Source organism: Nilaparvata lugens, chromosome 2 (assembly GCF_014356525.2).
Source record: "Nilaparvata lugens isolate BPH chromosome 2, ASM1435652v1, whole genome shotgun sequence".
Lineage (NCBI taxonomy): Eukaryota > Metazoa > Arthropoda > Insecta > Hemiptera > Delphacidae > Nilaparvata > Nilaparvata lugens.
This window is the reverse complement of record NC_052505.1, coordinates 75393290-75415860: the sequence shown is the minus strand read 5'-3', so window position 1 is coordinate 75415860 and position 22571 is coordinate 75393290. Positions and strand designations below refer to the sequence as shown.

The 22571-nt window shown below is 34.9% G+C and overlaps 1 protein-coding gene across 1 annotated transcript in view; it reads right to left on the bottom strand.

The window, feature by feature from the left end:
• The window catches only part of LOC111054122 (Down syndrome cell adhesion molecule-like protein Dscam2), a 204423-nt gene that overhangs the window by 59885 nt on the left and 121967 nt on the right, over window positions 1–22571 (bottom strand). Inside the window, exons 5-11 of the mRNA XM_039420188.1 lie at window positions 17714–18010; window positions 13248–13365; window positions 7595–7811; window positions 6037–6280; window positions 3627–3923; window positions 1769–2038; window positions 578–859 (exon numbers count right to left, since the gene is read on the bottom strand). Coding sequence (XP_039276122.1) covers window positions 578–859; window positions 1769–2038; window positions 3627–3923; window positions 6037–6280; window positions 7595–7811; window positions 13248–13365; window positions 17714–18010 — 1725 coding nt within the window. The remainder of the gene's footprint in view (window positions 1–577; window positions 860–1768; window positions 2039–3626; window positions 3924–6036; window positions 6281–7594; window positions 7812–13247; window positions 13366–17713; window positions 18011–22571) is intronic.

Here is a 22571-nt window from a genome sequence, read left to right as displayed (position 1 = left end):
ATTTAAAAATACTTCAGTCTGAGTAATAATATTTATCGTCAATCATTTCAAAATAAAAACAATATAATTTAAAATCAGCTATTTTAGTTGTAACATCATGTTACACAAAATTACGATGAAGGTAAAGAAGTACCGCAATCAAGCTTAAACCCATCCAATCCACCACTTCAAAAATATAGAGTTTGAATTTCGATTGAATATAGGATCATCAGTTGATGTACGGTACCCACTTGGTAATACACTTTTTCTGGTACTTTCATATAGCTACATCATAATAAAAAATAGGAAACTGAATAATTATAGAGTAGATTGTTAGATTGGAGATATTAGAGAAGACGATCAAGTCACGAAACCCTTGAATAACCCACACTTCTCATATTAATTTCTTGAACGGTACTCCAATTTTCAAACATTAGCAGAACTTGAACCTGAATGAGAAGATGGATAGTTACTCTGATGGATTGTTGAGAAGAATAAATAGGCTAGTCTCTGTGAACTAGTGTAGTAGGATACTGAAAGATAAAAATAGACATAAATTTATAAAAAGTTTCGATGTGGATGTTGAAAAACTGTTTACCTTTGATAACAAGTTTGGCAGTACGGTTAGCTTGAGCGGCCGCGTTTTTAGCGACGCAAGTATAGTAGCCGGCATGTCTCGCTGAAAGTTTATTGAACACCAAATTGCTGACAAATTGCAAGCTCTGCTCTTGGATATCTGGGTCATGTGCCAGCGGACGACCATCTTTATTCCACGTTATTTCCATTGGAAGATCACCGAAGATGATGGCGCAAACAACATGAGTTCTACTTCCTTCTTGCAAATCATCGGAGAACTGGAATGGTGAGATTTCAGGTGGCTCTGGAAAATGGAAAAATGGTCAAGTTAAACTCACGTCTCAAGGGAAAAAGTTTTCTCAAGTTTATCAAGAAGCCTACAGTTGACTATATCACATTTTAAACGATCACTGAATATTTTTCCTGATGAATAAGTAGCCTATAATTGAATTAAATTAACAGTACTCAGTTGAATAACATAGCTACTGTATTATCACTAAACATGATAATCCACTAAATCTTTAGTGAATTTGAAGTGGAAAAAACAACATTACTTCCTAATAACCTTCATGATGTATACTCTTGATTTCAATGACCAATGACCTACATTTTCATGTGAGTTATGTTCTAAATGAGAAGTTTGATTGATAGAGAGACTTATTTTTATAATAGGCATTACGTAGTTCATTTTGGGGTACAATTTGTAATTTGATCAAATTTTCATTGAATTATATTGAATGTACAACATCTCATTTCAACATCTAGATAATAATGAACATAGAGCTTTCAGAACAATGTCGTCATATCAGTAACAGAGTGCAATAGCCTTTTTTCTGATAAACCATTCACCCCTACTCATGCTGAATTTATCAAAAATAACAAACTCTTTCAAAATTCGAAAAAGATTCTAGATCACTTATGAACAATTCTATACAGATAAATATCACATTGAAAAATAGAATTATATTTATAGTATAATATAATTGGAAGAAAAGACTACATCAGAAAAAGAATCGATAGAGTACTTTATAAAATATAGATCAACACTTAGAGTAGTATGAAAATGTTAAAAAATCAATTGGGCACCGTAAACACAGGCTTACCCTCTGATGAGTAATGTGTTTGATATTTTCACGTTCCCATTTTGTTTTGAAATTGTATGTTGACGATGTTGATGAAGCTTAAGGTTTAAATTTTATCAGGGTACACTCACTCATGACATTGAGATAGATGCGACCACTAGCCGCCTGGCTCTGCTGGTTCTTGACGGTGCAGCGGTACTCGCCCTTGTCGGTGGCCGAGACGCGACTCAGGTGCAGCGACCCGTTGCTGAAGACTCGCTGGCTGTAGCTGGTGGGCAGTGAGTCGCCCTGGTGTTGCCAGACTGTGCTCACAATGGGATAGCCGGCCACTGGGCAACGCATCCACACGCTCCCATCCAGCACACCGGTCATATTCACCGGCGATCGTGGTGAGGGCGGACCTGACAAAAGCATCAAGCGATTCTCAAATATCATTATCGCCTTAAAAACCTCTACTGTATAATATAACATTCCAGAGATATAGATTGATGAAGCTATAGGTGTAAAATAGGTGTAGATGTAGTAGGTGCATATAATATGGGTGTAAATGAGCCTAATTGAGATAATCATCATTAATCAGTGTGGGAGCTCATTGTTTTCTCGACATCATTGAGTTAGCTGTATGTTTATCCAAATGTATTATATTAAACGCTGATGACATTGTTATCCGAAGGTCCTGTGCTGTGTTAAAACTCTAGCGTGTCATTATCACTCCTATGGGTATGATCACATTAAAGAGACATGTGCAAGTGCACGCATGGGCAAACATGACCAATCATGTTGGTGGTACGTGGAACAATTTTCAGTTTTTCAGTTCTCGATGGTTAGTTTTATTTGATTTGCTTGAAGTGTTGATTTATTGACCTTTGATTTGTTGCATTGTTCAATTCTGGCAATAAAGGATTGAATAAATGTGTGAATTTAATATCACATAATTTATTTCCAACATGTATTCGGTGTACTGATTCTTGCACCTAGACAGTACATTTATATGTGACAATTTGGATTCACTTATTTATTACCTTAACAAGCAATCTCATTGAGATGGATTCCTAGATATCATTATCAGAATCCGCGTCCAGTGTGAATTATTATTCTTATGTGTGCTAATGGAACTATTCCCACACAGCTCGATCAAGTGAGTAGGCATAATCCAATAATAATTCATTAAAGAATATTTCCACTGATCTAGACATAGAATCTAATTATTCTGATATGAAAAAATCAAAGTTTAAAATGTTCACTGAATACTTTGGAGGGGGAAATGGAAGTTTAACAGTGGAACCTGACACTGTGATACAGCCTAGCATTAATTTAATCTAGTATCAATATTAATAAAGTATTCTGTTCATGAATGAATTCATCTATCCACAAATTTAGAATCAAATTTCGAAGGTCGAAAGAAAGAAGAATCAAATGGTCGCAGCAACGAAACTCATTCGTTGTCTGATATGCATGATTATTGACCGAGCGAAGTGAGGTCTAAGATTCAAGTCGACGGTTTGGCATTTCTCTTAATGTTAAAATGTTTATATGTTGCGCATTTACGGCGAAACGCGGTAATAGATTTTCATGAAATTTGACAGGTATGTTCTTTTTTAATTGCGCGTAGACGTATATACAAGGTTTTTGGAAATGTTGCATTTCAAGGATAATATAGAAGGAAAAAGGAGCCTCCTTCATACACCAATATTAGAGTAAAAATCAGACTATAGAATTATTCATCATAAATCAGCTGACAAGTGATTACACAGATGTGTGGAGAAGCCAGTCTATTGCTGTATTTCCATAACGTCTATAGTTTCAATCAGGTACTTGTGAATGAGAATACTGCGTGAGGTCTACTGTTCACAGAACTACTAGTATTATTAAACAGAAGGTAAAGCCTTTCAAGCTTGAATAAGTGTCGACCTCCTGTAATCTCTCGATGGCTATAACACCATTATTATTTAACCATTTACAACCATATTCAATCATATTATTCAGTACCGTAGATATTCAAGGAGGCAGAATGCTGCGCCGACCCGAGACTGTTCCTGGCCTGACAGGTGTAGAGACCACCGTGCTCCACCCGGATGACGGTGATGTTGAGATGGCTGATGACGAGCCCGGCCGAGCTGAGGAAGCTGCCAAGCACGTAGCCGCCCCGGGGCAGCAGCGACCCGCCGTCCAGCAGCCACGAGACACGTGGCGGAGGGTTGCCTGACGCGACACACTTCAGCGACACAGTCATGCCTGGCTGCAGCGTCTGCTCGATGAACGTCGACTGCAGCTCCGGGTAGATGGCTGCAACCACAAAGTGAGAAAAATTCCTTCAGAAATATTTTTCCTTTCACTTATCTTCCACATATTTTCTCAAAGTAATCGTCTTTCTATGTGCTGCGACGCAACATCGGGGTACTATCAAAGTGACCTATTGTAGCACCGTATTATAACCTCTACTACCAGAATAACAGTAATGAATTAAGTAGTATTATAGACATAATTATAGACTTATTATTATAGTACTACAGACTTATAGATAATATTATAGACATAATAACCGATTGTATTTTGTTTTCATTAATTTATCATTGTCACAATACAATTATCATAATTGAATCATTCTGTCTCTGGCTAAGAACTTTGAAAAGTTGTGTTACAGATGTGAAGAGTTGACAATAATCATACCCAAGAGAAAAATGTATTCAGTTGTAATCAGACGCAGATCCAGGCCTCTGACCTGGAAACTCGACTCCTTCCAACCGGAAAATTGTTGAAGTTTTCGATTGAAAATAGCATTTGAGAGCTATATTTTCCAATATTTATGAATTTTTTTAGATTTATTCATTCAAATGCCAAGTTCATGATACTTATTTCTGCACTCTTAACATTTTTTCAAACACCATTCGGAAAAGGGGGGAGCGACCGCGCCTGAGCTGCATTGTCCTCTTGCCTCTACAGGAAAAGTTGTATGGGTGAAGAACACAGATTTAAGACTGTTTATTTAGTGTATGGTTTTACTATAATATAGTTCAAGTGTACAGCCTACACATCGATATCATCTGGGGTATTTGTCCTGCGGCAGCTTGCTAGGCTGAATGATAAAAAACTACTATTAACTGCTTACCATGGACTTATACTATCTCATATTAGGTATGCTATTTTAGTATGGGGTAATTCATCTCAACAAAATATGGACAGGGTGTTTAAGATTCAAAAGAAGGCACTCAGATGTATAGAGAAAGTGAATAGGTTAGACTCTTGTAGGCCTTTATTTAAAAAGCTTGGTCTATTAACTGTGCCATCTTTGTATGTATATGAAGTTGTAATGCATGTGAAAACGAGTGGTGTGATCCAGAATTCAGATGTTCATGAGTATAATACGCGAAACAGAGCAGATTATCATATAATGGGTCACAATAGTAGGTTATATGAACAAAAACCAGATTATATTTGTAGGAAATTTTATAACAAGCTACCTCAAATCTTGAAAAGTAATGATGATTTGAAGATTTTCAAAAAGCAAATTAAAAAATATTTAGTTGATAGAGCTTTTTATAGTGTACAAGAATTCCTTTCAAACCTAAACTAGGTTGAACTACTTAGTGTTAGAATTATTATGTAATAACATGACTTGTCTTATACTCCATGACTGGAGTCTTTAGGACGTAATCTTAATAAAAAAAAAAAAAAAAGATTCCTGATTATGGCTGCTTACATAGAGAAATAAACTTGTGGTAGCAACGCAAAAGAAACGGGAGCAACTGTGATTCCAAAGCTACTTAGCTAATCGCTTTGCTGTTACCTCTCAACAAAACATTAAACTTTGTATATTGGAAAAGAGCAACTCAAGTTTGCGTTGCTCTCTGAATTAGATATGATCACAGTTCTTTATTCATGTAAGTTATATTCTGGCTTACACCCTAATTAACAGAAGGCCAGGATAGTACAAAAGCATGTTAATCTATAAGAAATTGATAATAACAATGAAGATTGAATACAATTGTAATATTGGTAATTTAATATTGTAATGTAAGTGCATAAATCAGCGGTGTTTCAACAAATAATTGGTGACTCTCTGAGAATGATATTATTTTATATCTTTCCCATTAACACACACCGGATGTGAGCAAACTGAAGTTAGGCCTATTCTTCAGTACTACACTATTGCAATTGCAGTATGCTGAATTATAAAATATGATGGTCAAGAACCAAAAACTTACATTGAAATGAGTTCTCAATGCTATAAAAATTCTTTTGTTTGAACTACTTGGTAGTTGAACACCTATTTATTGCAAAACCGTGTTGTGACAAAATATGACAGATTCTATGAATTGAATGAATAGCAGCTTCATTTTTTATTACTTTGTTCATTCTTATAATGGTTTTCATTGTGCAATTCAGTTTCGCTACCCACCTCCAATGGCAAGCTCAGCCGAAGCCTGTGTGATTTCGCCGTCACTCGACTTGGCGAAGCACTGATACATTCCCTGGTCTTGTTTTGATATGCTTTTGACGATCATCTGCTGCTTGAGTATGTCGAAATTTATTTTACCATTCACCGTGAGCGACTGGCCGTCCTTCAGCCATTCCACCACACTGGAGGTTGTGCCGCCGCGCACCGAACAGTTGAAAGTGGCATCCGAACCACCGTCAACCACCTGTTAACATCAACAATTCATAATGTCAAGTTATTAAATTATTTCAACTTATCATTTTTATTTATTGAAATTATATAAGATGTCCCAGCCAAAAGAGGTGACAGCCAAAGATCATGGATTCTACATTAAATTTTCAACAAAAAATGTCCAGCAAAATGTTCTTATATCGATCTTAGTTTTCAAGTTTTATAGATTTTTCGATATTTTAGAAAAACGTCAATAGCTAGAATACCATCCGTCAAAATCCAAATTCTGAGGATATGATTGGGAAGAGGAAGAAATTTCCAGTAAGATTAAAATCATTTGTTGGATGTTTTTGAACGTTTTATGAGCGTTCAAGCTGTTTCAAATTTGGCTTTAAACTCAACGAATTCACTCTTTTCAACTTTGAGCGCTCAAGAAGTTGGAAAAGTCACGTCAAACAAAGGAACAAATTATATGGATCTTATTGGGAATTCCTTCCTTTTTCTAACAATATCCTCAGAATAAATTATTACTGATAGTTCAAATTTCTAGTTATTGACGTTTTTCAAAGGAATCTATATATCTCGAAAACTATGGTTTATGTAAGAAAATTTTACAGGACATTTTTTGGTTGCAAATGTCATTTAAAATCTGTGGTCTTCGGCTGTTACACCTTTCGTGAGACACTGTAAATAGCATAAACAACCATTGGGCCATATGAGTTAAGTTGAGCATTTGCTTATACTTCTTAAATATTGAGCATATGCTTAATTTCTATGAATAAACGTGAGCAAAACCATCAAGAAAATGGTTTGAGAATTTGCTCTAAAGTAAAGCTTATGTTCAAAATTGTATGAATAAACTAGAGCATTTGCTCAACTTTTGAATTTCAAAATAGACTAGAAAATAGAATTTCACAATAGACTACTAGGTGAGTTTAGTCTAGAGCAGCTTCTCACCTTTTGTTCATATTGAAATGGCTCAACTAATTCGTGTGAGGAAGAGGAAACTATACGAGATACGATCACAATCAATAGTTGAGAACTATAAAAGACTTTTCAGATTTAACCATGATATATCACCATTATTCCTACAAAAGAATAAATTTAATACAAAAAATACCTATCTGATGGAGTTACAATGGGGCAGAACCTTAGTTGTCATGTCACAAGGTAAGAGTATAAGGTGGAGCTTATTCGTATAAAAATGAGCAAATGCTTATGCTTCTACCTAATGCTCATGAGCAAAACCTTATGCTCCATGCTCATTTGCTCAGTTTTCATTCATATGGCCCACTGTCTCAATTCTATTGACTTCATGGAATCTACTTTCGATCTGAGAGTTTCGCACCTGATAAGCTGGATGTAGCTGCACCGATAGATGTGACGAAATTGCCAGGTTGATTTCGCGGCGGTCTTCACCAAAGCTGTTGGCAGCTACACATGTGTACTTGCCGCCATCTTCCTGTCTCACTCTGTGGAAGCGAAGCACAGAGTCCAGAGGCTGAATGAGGATGGAGCCGCTTCTCTCCATCTCAACTAGTGTGCCGTCTGCCTCTTTGAACCATCTGTGAATTGGTAAATTTATTAAATTACACAATGGAATCCACATCTGACAATTTTATAAATTCCTTCACTATTAACTTATTATTATTTTTGCTGAGGATCCTCCCCATGTAAGCTCTATGGCTGTGCTTGATGAGAGATTGTTTTGAATGACAATGAATTGCTATAAGCTTCACCTTATACTATCATTCTAGTCTTCAGACTGATCGGCAACTCATCTCTAACTTATAAAATTGAGAATTTTTATAAGAGTGATCCTCATTAGATGAGGATCATCTAATTCTTAATCGAATTCTACAATTTTCAAGTACACCACTTGATAAGCGGTGTACAATTTGTTCCGAACAACCTCAAAATGAGAGTGGAGTTAGTGGAGCTGGTCTTTCAACAGATGTATCATAAGCACATCACTTATCATTCCTTATCTAGTCTGACAGATTGCTCCATCAATATTATAGTTGAATATTAATGATAACTCAATCAAATGACTCCCCTTGATACATCTATCATTCGACCATTATTAACACATTATTTTTTAAGAGGCACAACGTTTTCATGCTTCATAATAGGTAATAGATATCATAGTCTATATATCTCTATAAGGTAAGATACAGTGAAGGTGAGAGGTGAGTTTATGAACTGCGTAATTATAGATCACCACTATTGATGGTGAGAACGTGAGTTCGAGAGACATTACTCTTTGGAATAGTTTATTCCTTATGATCTATTCTACTATTTGGAACAAGGAATGTGTAGCAGTAGCTGGGAGCTAGTGATGTGGAAAGCAAATAGGGACCAGTTGTCTCAAAAAATTAAATTTGAGATATCATTTTTCCTCAATAAAGGAGACTATAAAGAACAATTTTAAAAAAATTCAGATTGATATCTTGAGAAATGACTGAGTTATGCCTATTCAAACATAAAAACAGGACAATGCTATAACTCCATAACGACAACACTGGTCCCTTTTCTACAACATTACATGTGTTAATATAATCGACGATTTGTTGAAGAACAAGAGAATACTTTTTCGTGGCGAGTAGGAAAAAAATAATAGTTTTTAAAATGCTCAAAGCAATACGATACCATAACAAAAATACCGTATCTATCTATATGCAATAGCAGAAATATAATTTCTACAGATATATTTGAACAAAAATGTTATATTTGTAAAAGATTCTATTTTTCCGATAGAATTTATTATACTAGCGAGTGACAACATTCTGTCAGAATTATTGATATTTCTATACTGCGTACGAGATAAAGAAATCAGCAAGGAAACCACAAGAATGTTTTTCGCAGTTTTGAGTGCTGTGTACTCCAGTGTGCTTTGTCAAGTGATGAAAATTTACTTTGAAGGAGGAAAAGAAGTGAGGGAAGTCGAACTGTACAGCTTCGCAGAATACAATATCGGAGAAATAACAAAAACAGGCAGCGGAGGTAGCAGCCTCGGTTTATTCCTCAGCCAAAAGGTGGAATAACAAGATTTCTGCATTTGAATAAGATTTCTCTTTCTTATTATTTATTGAGCTTGATCTTTCTTGTCTTCGATATTGATCTCTGTTCTATTTTGCTGGTACAAATTCCGAATTCTTTACTTGTGCTAGATAAAGTAGGTACTCGAGAAGCAGGAACATGAAGTGATAGCTTTCGAAAATATATCACTTTACAAGGCATGAACAGATACTTCATCATGAAGACATATAAAAAGAAAGCTACAAAATGGATAGAATTAGCATGACGAATGTGGTCATGTAAAATTAAAGATTTTTCTCTCATATTAAAAGGATTTGATTCAAAGGTTTTCATGAACTCGTTCAAAATCCTTATTCATCAAACATCTTCATCGACACAAATGATTCATTAATCATACTAGATAGATTAGATAGAAGTTGCTTTATCCATATCGAATCAATTCACAAGATATTGAAACAATTTAACAAACGGCTTGATCTTTTAGAAATTCAAATTAAATAAGCATAGAAAAATACGTTTTTAACAAAATCAGATACGGTACTATACTTGTGCATTTAAAAAGTGAAAGAAAATCATTCTCCTTTCACAAACCCATTAATAGTGGAAAGCATAAGAAAGAAAGAAAACATGAAAGTCAAGAGAATAAAAATTAATTGAAAAGCAACAGGGATCAGGGATTAGTAATTAAACTCCTGAACTAACAACTAATTGCCATAATATAAATCCAAGAGTTTTTCAAAATGATGACTAAGTTCTTCCAATTTCTGCCATCTGAGACATCAATAGAAGTTTCCTTATTCAGTTCACTAGATCGAAAATATCTATGTAGCCTATATGTCTCCATTCAGACAAAATGGGGCATACAGCCAATAAATGAAAAATAATATCCTCATTCTATTGTAATCTGTATTATATTCGATACTTTAGTTACTATCCATGTATAAAGTAACTTATAACTGGTAAGTTAGTAGCTAAAAAGTTAACTTTTAGGCTCAAATCACACTTACGCGACTTAGGTCGAGAAGAGACTCGACTCTAGTCGAGAGCATGTGTTTTCAAATGGTGACATCGCGGAGACTAGAATCGACTGGTCTGAGTGTCACCATTTGGAAACACATGCTCTTGACTAGAGTTGAGTCTCTTCTCGACCTGAGTCGCGTAAAGCTGCGTTTACACCGGAGTTAATAACACAAGTTTCTAACATTTTTGTTATCAACAGATGTTAATTACAAAAGTTAATAACATCATGTTGAGTTGCGTTTACACCGGAGTTGATATCATGAGTTATCAATAAAAAGTTGTCAACTTGAGTGAATCGAGAAAAAATTATCTTGAAAAAAGTTGATAACTCGTGTTTTCAACAGAAAAATTCCTTGTTATTAACAAGATTTATGTTATCCATCGAAAGTCGGTAACTTTTGTTAATAACAGGTTACTATTTTCCTCGCGACCCCCTCGCCAAGCATCCCTACCCTACAACTACAGCTGTTCCCTAATAACTACAGCTGCAGACAAAACACGTGACAAGTTTATTAACTTTTTTTGATAACAAAACTAGCAGCCAAAAGAAAATGTTATAAATTATGTTGAAAACTTTTGTTTTAAACTCTGGTGTAAACGCATTATAATTTATTTACATTAGATCAGATGAAGATCATTATTTTAATGATCACACACATGTTTCAATTCAAATTTGAAGACAATTTTTTGCTTTTCATTCCGGCTGTTATATCATATCATACTCTCGTTAAATGAAATTATATTGATAACAATATATTGTTAATAACAAGGAATTTTCTGTTAGAAACATGAGTTATTAACTTTTGTCAAGATAAATTTTTGACGATTCAGTCAAGTTAATAACTTTTTGTTAATAACTCGTGTTATTAACTCCGGTGTAAACGCAGCTTAAGTGTGAGTTAAGCCTTATAGTAACTGTACGTCATGTATGCTGTCAATGAATGCTTATCAAATATCACTCAATATGAATTTTTGAACATCAAAACCTACATTCTGTCTCCAACAAAAATACAATTAGAGCTTCTTGAGAAATTTATAACAATTTGTCATAGTATTTCACTCATATAAATGTTCATATGTGCGGCTTTTCTATTTCATGTAAAATGCTGACACAGGAAATTGTCGATTTAGAAAAGCAGTACGATAAGTTCAAAGCTAACGGAAAACCGAATTAGAAAACTGTCAGTCAGTTGTATTCACGTTCTCCTTCCCACGTCCTCCTCCACTCCACATTTCAACAGCTTGCTGAAAACTTGACGATTGTTCGTGGGGAAAACCTACTCTGCGCGATCTCAAAGAGAATTTTCCAAGAAAGAAAAAGAAGACTCGACGAGTTTCTGTCGAATGTTGCTCTGTGAACAAGTTTCACGTATGCAGAAGAGTTTTCTGATGTTCTTCTCTCGATGCATCATCACGTTCCTTTTTCGAAACTCGAGAAACAACTTACAAAGCTGGAACTGCAGTTTGCTGGAGATGAAATAGAAAAATATTATCGTTGCGCGGACCTGTCGAAACAATATTTCTCCAAAGTAGTTTCAGCTCACTGGAGTACTCCCGAAAATATCATTTCTTGTCACATTCTTTATTACTTTTCTTCAGCTACTGATAGTTTTCTGTCAAATCATTATCTTTTCTCAAGAGAAATCAGTGACAAATGGAATAACAATTATATGATCCGATGATTACTAATAATCATAAATACAATCGTATGGCGTCATTAAGTTCGTGGAGAGACGCAAGGGTTAATCAATCAAGGTTTTCTGATGTTTGGAGAACAGAGTCAGCTTTAACGGTTTTGCTTGTAACCGTGAGCCATGAGCCTGTAATTTGAGTATGGGGTTGAGTTGTAAAAGAGACAAACTTACGCTTATCCTTTTTCTATGGTTGGAATGAGTTAAGCCTGTAAGTTGAGTACAGGCACCGAACAGTTTGGGGAGGGAGATATGAAATCTGTATGAATACATAATGTTTCAATAGTGGAAGGTGTGTATTCTATATAAGTTAGGAAACTATTATTTGCAATTGGCTCAGGTTCATTAGCCTCGTGAATGTTCAACAGGTTGAGATAATTATCCAGATATACTCATTTATAGAACAGCTACTAATCAATAATAAATGAAAAATTGGGATTAATTAGGTCGAAACTAGTCGTTGAATTGTTTTAAGTTTTAATATGTTTCAAATAAGAAGGATACTACAAGTTTTATATTGTTTTTATTAATTAAAAATTGGTATGATTTCAATAGTTTACTTATTCAAGTAACTGGTTATGTAAATACAATACAATACAATACAAATAAATTTTATCTCCATTAATATACAAATAAACAATCTAATCAATAAAATTTACATAATATTCAAGAATACAATGAATTAAATTTACTACAAATATAAATAAATTGCTTTTTTCGGAAATTAACCTCGCTACTCAACTATGGGAAATACATGTTCTAGAGCAGGTAAAATGTTTCCTTATTGGTGTAATTTGAGTCAGAACTTAAGCCAAACCTGTTAATAAGATTGTGGACTGTGATAATATGGATTGTATTTTTATATGAGTAAACTTCAACATGTGGTTGACTGATGGTGGGGGGGGGAGTTTATGCACGAATGCAAGAATTAACGTGCATGAATTCCTTATGAATAGTGTTATGTAATGTTATGTAGGTTACGCCTATTACTCGTAGTTTTTAATCGATCCATAAAAGAATATTTCAATGAAACAATAGTTTTATGAGATTATCCAGTTTTGTTGAATATTTCATAAAGTTTTGTGCTAGTCTTGCCAATTTTGTGCTGAAAATATGTTGTTTTTCATGATGCAGGGTCCGTCACTGTTGTTTGTGTCTCTCAACTGTAAATTTTATTTTTGTCAATACCCATTTAATATAGATCATTATTCTATATAGATTTGAAGATGGATGGATTTGAATCGAACTTACTGATAATGAGGAGGCGGGTATCCTTGTGCTATACATTCCAATTCAACAGTTGATCCCAATTTACCATTCACTTTGCTCACTACGTGGTCGATTCGCGGTATTTGATGTTTTTCTGCGCCTGTAAATCGATAATAGACATCATATAGTTGGATTCAAACAATTAAATCAATTTATTGATGAAATGAATGATACAGTACTAATTCACGTGAAGAAAAATATCAGAAGAGTATCACATTCATCACTATAATAATTATTGCTTGTTTTTAACCCAATGCTTGTCTATGATGATTTGTTCCAATAAAAACAAATATAATATGAAATATATATTATATCCAATTTTATTAATCAAATTCCTTGATCTGTTTCGTACTGTATTCATATTCTTACTACGAATACTGTTGATGTGGAATCTATCTTGTTCATTGCAAGAAAATTCATTTTCGTAATATACAATTTAGGAAAGATCAATTAGAAAACAGACGGATAAGGTTAGGAAGACGAATTTGAGCGTCAATCGTTCATTACTCCTATTACGAACCTAGAACCTGGGTGTAATTGAATAGAGAAATTAATCATAATGAGAGTCCTCGATATCTTAAGAGTTGAGGGAAGAAATTGAGGGTATTAATGAAAAGGGAATAAGCCCCTTCGAAGTTTGTCTTTATGGACGCTACCATTAAGCCCACAATGCGAGGATCGCTTCAAATCGTGATTACGTTGAGAGTATTTGATAAAAATGAGTAATTTTCTACAAAACTCATGTCTGGGTTCATTACCACTGGTTTATTGAATTGTCTTGAAAATATATGGAGTATGAAAAGTAAATTAGAAGTAAGAACCGATAACCGATACTCTTCCAGTTTTCTTCGAAGCCGATAATCACATGTATAAAGGACTCTTCAAAACAAATTGTATGAGAAATGTTTTCATTTTTACACAAATTAAAATATAATAATTATCGATTGTGAGGAGGTCAATACTTCTTCACAGATAACTTGTATATAATAATTGGGACTTCAGTACTAAACAATATTCCTTGATTGATAGTGAAGCTAGCATCCAACAAATATTGTTAGTAATAATTGTTTTTTGATGTAGTAATGATTTCCATGTACTTGTAGATTGATACAGTATTCCGCTTATAGATTTGTTGACGAGTGTTTAATCTGTACTTATAGCAGCGACTAGAGAAGTTTTGTGAGCCAAGAATCCTGCTTGAAAGGTATAAGGTATGAGCTCTCTACAGTAAGCTAAACATAATATTACAGCTACACATCTATTGTATCAGAGCACCCTTTTTAAATTGGTACTCTTGAAAATATTGCATTAGTAGCTGATACATATCGTGACGAAATAATTTAAGAAGGGTACTCATATTTATATTTTTATTTATATTAAAAAGTAGCCCTAAAGGAAATAAGACGACTATCAGATATGGATTGCCTGGAAGTAACTCAGTTTCAATTTTAATTTCAACTTATTCATTTCTCAGAATACAATTTCAATAAAAACAATTTCAATCCCTCTAGCTATTAGCTCTTAGATGGATATTACAAAAAAATTCATTCTAATTTACTAGATTGCAATATAATATAAAGAAATATAATTATATAATATATATTGAATAGTTATCAGTAAAGTGCAAAATTAATAACTTCCCACATAATATAAAAGTTTATCCTTGAGAATGAAGGATTTATCTGTGAAATTTAATCAGAACAAAATTGAATAGGATGGTAGGATGCCCTTGTTTTTGAATCTATTTTATTCACTGCATTTGCCGGGTTCACTTAGTTAAGCAGAAGATGTCAAGAGCAGAACACAGCAACTCCAAATGCACTTTATCAAATATTAGGTTTTTCCAGCAATTATTCTCTGCTCCGAGTACCGTTTGCCATGCTTCGTTTCCACAAAACTCGATAAACTCACAAACTTATACTTTTTTTACTTCACTTTTCTAATCCTTTTCCTCTTTCTTCTCTTATTTTGTCCATGCTCTCTTGTTTCTCACTCTCTTCTGAACCTATAATCACTGGCTCTCTTCTTCTTCTTCTTCTTCTTCTTCTTCTTCTTCTTCTTTTCCATCATAATCATAATCATAGTCATCACCATCATCATCATCACCATCATCATCATCGTTGTCGTGATCATCATACTCTAAATTTGCATCCCTTATCTTCTTTGAATCTACTCATTCTAATTCACTTCTACATTTGTCCTTTTTCTTCATTCCCTCTATCTCTAACCTACTCCTTTTGTCGTTAGCTCTTTTTCATTCTGTATTCTTTATATCTTTCCTCTCCACCATTCCACATCCATTTCTCCTTCTTCTTCTTCCTCCTTTTCACTTTTCACTTTTACTTGGTGCACTTTAACTATCGCCATTTTTCCAATTTCATCTTCTAAATTATATTTTTCTACTCCTCACATATCCTCTCTCTCCTACTTTCTCCCCTTCTTTTCTTCTAACCTTTCCTCGATAAGCTCTTCCATCTTCTTCCTTCTCCTTTCTGCATTTCCATTCCAACAGCTCCTTCAACGTTTACTTGGCATCTTTTCAATTACTGCAAGAAGTTCAATCTTCACATGCAGTATTGCTTGATTGCTTTTTATTGAAAGCAATATTCGTTGGGGAGCGGAATATTGTATATTCACGGTTGAAAGGATCCCCTTCTTGCCGAGAATGATTCGTTTTTATGGCTCGGCTGACTGCTATATAAATCGTTGATGTTTATGCTGATGGATGGATGCATATCTCCAACCAAATCGAAAAACTATTTTCTCCAAGATCTGAGTTTTCTTTTGGACTGTTGATGAGATCATGAAAAATACTTCATTTCTAGATTCAAATATTCGTGCCATGCAAGTTGTATTAAAAAATGTTAATTAAACGGCTTTCTGATATTCAAAATATATCGATTGGAATAGAAATCCATGATTCTTATTGCAATTTCAGTAAAACCGTCAGAGACTATCACTCAGGCTTATCTACGTGGTTTTAAAATTTTCTATAATATTGGTTATGATGCTGATATTCAATACAAAGAAATACAAGTAGCAAAGCGGTAGTTTGATGATCACTATCATTATCCTTGAAGCTTAACATTTCTATGTCCTATTGATGTAATCTTAGAATTGGGTGTTAAGGAGGATTCAAAAAGGACTTGATAAGGAATCGACTGATGAATCTTATTATATTAAAGCTGCATTTGCAAATGTAAATGTGAAAACTCTACTGAATCAAGTCACGAGCATCATCATAAAGGTTGTTATCTATCACATGGATTATCATATCTCATCACACTATCATTTTTCATTCATTTATTGATACAAAGAACAAAATTCTTTCAATTAATTGGGGAAGGACCAACAGGCACAGCCCATAACTGTATCTTCCCCGAATTTAGATTTATACACTATATAGTCCAAAAAGTAGTATATGCTCCATACACTTTCGAATTCAAGTCCAATTTTCAGTCCAAATATTAAATATATGAAAACAGAAAAGTTTTAATTTTGATTGACAAAATAACAATCACTAATCACTTGGAACTGATAAATTATGAATAATTTTACCTTTCAAACCCTCAAGGTTTTCTCATCTTCTAGGTCGTGTTTATATTTTACAGCTGGCTATACGTCAGCTAATGAATTTCGGGGATGAGATATTTTGATTTTCCACAGACGCACTTGCTCACTCACTTTTTACCATCCACTGACGACGAAAGTCTCGGCTGTTTTTCCAAGGATGAATTATCCTTTTAATGTCGTTCAGCGAGTTTTCCCAGGGATGAGACCTAGTGCAATCGAATTTTTATATCATAAACCTACTATATTGCAAATTTCATCAAAATAGTTAGAGTCGTTTTCGAGATCCTTGAACATAAATATAAATAACCAAATATAAAAATATTTATAGATATTGCTCGCTTAATAATTATAATAGGATTTAGCAACTTATTTAGAATGACAACGAAATTCAATTCATTCCAACATTCACTCATCTGTTTCAATTTGCATCGGACTATTCTCGTAAATTGGCAACTTAATTCAATTCAATTGAACGTGGCATTCATCTGTTTTAATTTCAATCGAACTACTTTCTTGCGGTTGACTATAGTTATTATCTATCAAAATATATCTATCAATTATTAGCATAATAGAAGTGAGTCAGAAAATTTTGTGGTGTAGATAAATAGATTAATCTCTTCTTCTTCTAATGTGTCTCTTATCGGAGGTTCGCTATCAGCACAGCAGTCCGGATCTTATTAACTGCCGCTCGAAACAAGTCTTTGCTGCTGCAGTCAAACCAATCCCTCAAATTTTTAAGCCAAGAAACACGTCACCTTCCAACACTCCTTTTTCCGCTGATTTTTCCCTTGAACTATAGTCTGCAGAGTTATATATTTGTGGTTTCTCATTAGATGTCCAAGATTAATCTACTGAACTTCAATTGCATCTCTTACCCAGGACGACAATCTTGCCGGGCATGCTGACGCGTCGTTCGCCGGTGACAGTGCTAGTCGCCTGACAGCTGAAGCGCGCATACGCATCCTCGGGCTCCGTGTCACGGACGTGCAGCGCGCCCGCGCCGGTCACCGTGAAGCGGCCGCCAGAGTGAATCACTGTGCGACCGAGCACTGGCTGCTCGTAGAACCACAGCACACTGTCGCGGACTGACGCCCCATCGCAGCTCAACACAGCCACGTTGCCCGTTATCACCACTACGTCCTGCACGCGGAGGTGGTAGGACGTGTCCATGTCTGCAAATAATTCAAGCAATGATACTTATGATAATCAAATAATAATAATAAACATTCCCACAAATGTAGTTATGTAGCTAAGGTGAACGTGATATTTTCGAGCTCAAAATTTAATTGGTGTTATTCTTTATTTTGTGGAATAATTACATTTTGTTTCATGTTTTTACGAAAGTTTTATCATCAATCTATCTAAATTTTAAATTGTTTGTTTTATTACAATTTATATTTTCAGATAGTGATTTGGTGTGAGAAATTGGAATGGACATAACTTATGTATATTATTTTGACAATTTGAAACTAAATTAGGAAATTGAAGAAGTTTTGGACAATAGCCCGTTTTTTCTTTTTGAAAAGAAAATTATTGTATTGTTTGTGAAACAAAGTATTGTTTGTGCTAGCCTGATAAATAAATAAATCATAAAGTAGTTCGAGAGGGCTACTTGAATTGTTATGAATAATAATTATAGCGTTGTTTATATTATGTAAGAGAGTTTGAAAAGGTAGTTATTTCTATAACAATTTTATATACATTCCTTGAAATGAATTTAAAAATTGCCTACAATGAATAACTTAATGCAACTAATCTCTTAACTCAACTCTGACTATTTCTTTTGCTTGTCTATTTATTTTTAGCCTATTTATAGGCTAAAAATTCATGTTTCCTCTATAGGAACTTTTTCTCTTGACTTTATACGGCTTTGAATAGGACAGTTAACAGAATATCAGTGGCATTTCGAGAGAATTTACAGTGAGTGATTAAATGATGGAGAGAGCGGATTACATAACCAGCTCCATATGTAAAGCTGTGTTTACATCAAAGTTATTAACAAAATGTTTATTTCTCCATCCTTATAGATTGTATTAGATTGAACATAACTTATCATACATATGATGAACATATATGTTTGTCAAGTTCCACTCAATGTAATAGAATCTATAAGGACGGAGAAATAAACATTTTGTTAATAACTTTGGGGTGAACGCAGCTTAACTGATGTTTAGACAAATGACAAATGACATGATAGCTTGTGCTGGACATGATAACCTTTTGGGCCGGAGAACTCGCTCTGAATGCCGCTGATATCTGTCAGCTGTTTTATTGCAAGCCGTCGAAATATGAAAGGAGTAGTTCAAGATGAATTGAATTATATAGTTTGTACTAGCCGTCAGGCTCGCTTCGCTCGCCATATCCGTCTAGCCAGGGGGCTCCGCTCCCTGGACCCCCGACTGGATCATCCACGAATGAGATCAGCAGGCTCGCCTCGCTCGCCTGCATTTTTCATTTAAGCATTTTTATCATATGCTAGGACGATCCAGTCGGGAGTCCAGACTAAAAGTCTGGCTAAACGGATATGGCGAGCGAAGCGAGCCTGACTGCTAGTAATATAATATTCCCAGGAATAGCTCTGATTGAAGTAGCAGTGCCCAATCAATTTTTCCGCGATAAATGCATTTCAATCTTCAACTTGGTGCCAACCTAACAAAGTCTACTCAACTTAATGCCAACCTGACAAAATTATGAATTTAGTTACCAGTTAACAACTGTGTCGAAGAGGTACTCTCTCTAGATTATAGTTCTATATTAACATATGGTATGGACATTTTTCAATTATTATAAATTAAGAGAATAAGAAGAATATACATGCTAAAAGACGAACTTTAAACCCTTAAAAACCACCCTTAGAGTTTAAATATTGCTAAAAGATTTCTTAGTACGCCTCTAAAGGGCCAACTGAACATACCTACCAAATTTGAACGTTTTTGGTCCGGTAGATTTTTAGTTCTGCGAGTGAGTGAGTGAGTGAGTGCCATTTCGCTTTTATATATATAGATAGATAGATAAATAAAATGAGATGAGACTAGAAGAATATGTCAGTGTTTTCAAATTGTGCAGAATTTCAATGTTTTCAATCAAGCCCATATGACTGGAAATATTAAAATTGACTCTGCATCGACTGTGTTGTCGAATTTTATAAATCCTGTCAGAAGGATTTAGATACTTTGATCTTCAAGATACAAGATACTTTGATCTGTGGGCCTATAATTTCCAAAAGAATATGTGTTGAAATTTCAATTAGATTGATTGGCATTTAAAAGTTATCGTCCAGCATACAAAAAAAGGAAGTATGAAGGGCTTGCATGGAAAGATTTGAAATTCGCACAATTTGGCAACTCAGATATTTTCTACAAGTGACAACTTCAGACTACAATTCCATGAATTATCAAATGCAATTTAATAATTCAGCTGACAACTGATTTATGACCTGTCATGATAAGATACACCAATTTTTTTCTTTTGCACTTCCAATGTCATCCTGTTATACACAAGAAGGATGAAGGAGTGAGTCAATTCAGACATACTTCGATTTGTGGGCCTATAATATTCAAAAGAGTACGTGTTGAAATTTCAATTTGATTGATGTAAGCATTCAAAAGTTATCGTCGAGCATACAAACAACGAACCCACAGCGGACAAGTCAAAAGCAAGAAATCATTTAATGTTTTTCAGAAGAGATTAATGAATGAACACGAACTTATTGAAGTGCTGTGTTTTCTATGATCTAGTGTCAGAATAACTGAAAACCCATTTTGTCATTATTTCAATTACATTATAACCTGAACTCGAACACTACAACTACTCTAACGTTGTAAGGAACTACAGGTATTGGGCCGTAAGGCATAACACGCACCGACAGTTTTGAAAATGTCGCTGTGACATCTCTCGACCGGAGTATTCAATTGCGAATGTCAAACATAATCTTAGATGATGGCTGGAAGGGTACAGGTGCTCCCCTGAGGGGGGTGCGGGGAAGGGATAGCCGTTCGCTCATCTTCGCTTCCCTTAGGAAATGTTATACAGCCAATATTCGTGACGTAGTTAGGGTTATATAGGCTCGTTCAGATGGGATCCTATGGGAGGCGAATGTTGCCGCCGCGACCCACCTTCCGCTATCTATAAATCATTCTAAATTCAATGTGTGACGTGCGGTCGCGAGACCCCAGCTACAATTCGCTCTGATCAAATTGCACCACACTCACGGCACAAACATCCTCTCAAATACAGACAATGTGAACAGGTGGCAAGACAATACATCAAAACCTCCCGGCGGTGTCGTTTTGATTTACAACTATCCACTGGCAACCTAACTCAAACTAAAGTACCAACTACAGACTATAATAAACTCCACAACATATATGTGTTCCAAAATTTAGTGAGTCTGCTTGAAATGATGTGGCCCATGTCTATGACTGAAGGTCAGTATTATGATTCTGGAATAATATGTCTAAATATTTTTATGTACGTTCACGTATAATGGATTTGAAGTGAAATAGATTCAGGCAGCTTTCACACCATTAAAAATCATTCATTTATCAAACGATTTCCAGCTTGTGTTTAGAAGCTAAAGCGTATACATGAATGATAAAATAAATGAGATTATTAAACTTCAAACACTTCAAGTTTAATACATGTATGAGATCGAGATTTTACGATAGATTTTAGATATAGATTTTCGATAGATTCTACGATAGATTTTAGTATAGATTTTCACGGTCTTATTGTCTAATCGTCTAAAGCTAGTTACACACACATCGATTTTTGGACGTAAGATTTTTTGCCGTCCTAATAAATTCTATTAGATTGAACAGACGATAATGTCAAACAGATGATGTTTGTCAAGTTCCGTTAAATCTGATAGAATTTATAAGGACGGCAAAAAATCGATGTGTTTGTCACTGGTATAAGGGTGCGTACAGAAATGTGCCACGAACAAGCGTATTTAGCCCCGCACACACATAGTTTACACACATATATTTTTGTTTGTACGATATTTGCCGTCTTTATGAAATCTATCAGATTAAACGGAACTTGACAAACATCCGTTTAAAATTATCTGTTTAATTTAATAGAATTTATAAGGACGGCAATAATACCGTACGAACAAAAATCGATGTGTGTGTACACATGATATGCTTATAAAAACTGTATCTCACTGTTCCTGTTCAAATGAAGAATGTTTCTGTTCAGATGCGCATAACTGTACGCACTCATTTCAAGTTCACTACAATAGGATCAACTATATAGATTGTCACGGTCGTACTGTCTAATGGTCTTAGATGTTGCAGCGACAAGTTGCAGATTATTCATGACTGATCGACGGCAGCTTCATCATCATTGAGGTCAACCTCGAACAAGGCACATGCATGCAATAAAGTGTGTTTGCCGAATCATGTTATGCAAATTGAGGCGAGCATCATGCTTTGACCATCGTCTCGTTTGAAGTGTTTGTACCTAACTGTGCTCTGTTCTTGGTACTCGGTGGCTGTTATGGTGGTGTTCTGCTGCCTACTAGTACTTAATAGGTATGAGTGTTGGGTCCTTGTGTTGTGTGTGATGCTTTCTATTGCTCCAACCACTGCATAACAGACCCAAACTATTTAGACGTAGACTATGTCTTTCTTACTCCAAGTTCTACTTGTCCAAGTCAATACTTCTTCAATTGATAGAATAGGTGCATTAAAAATAAGAAATAATGGTTGCATTCATACAATTCAAGCCATA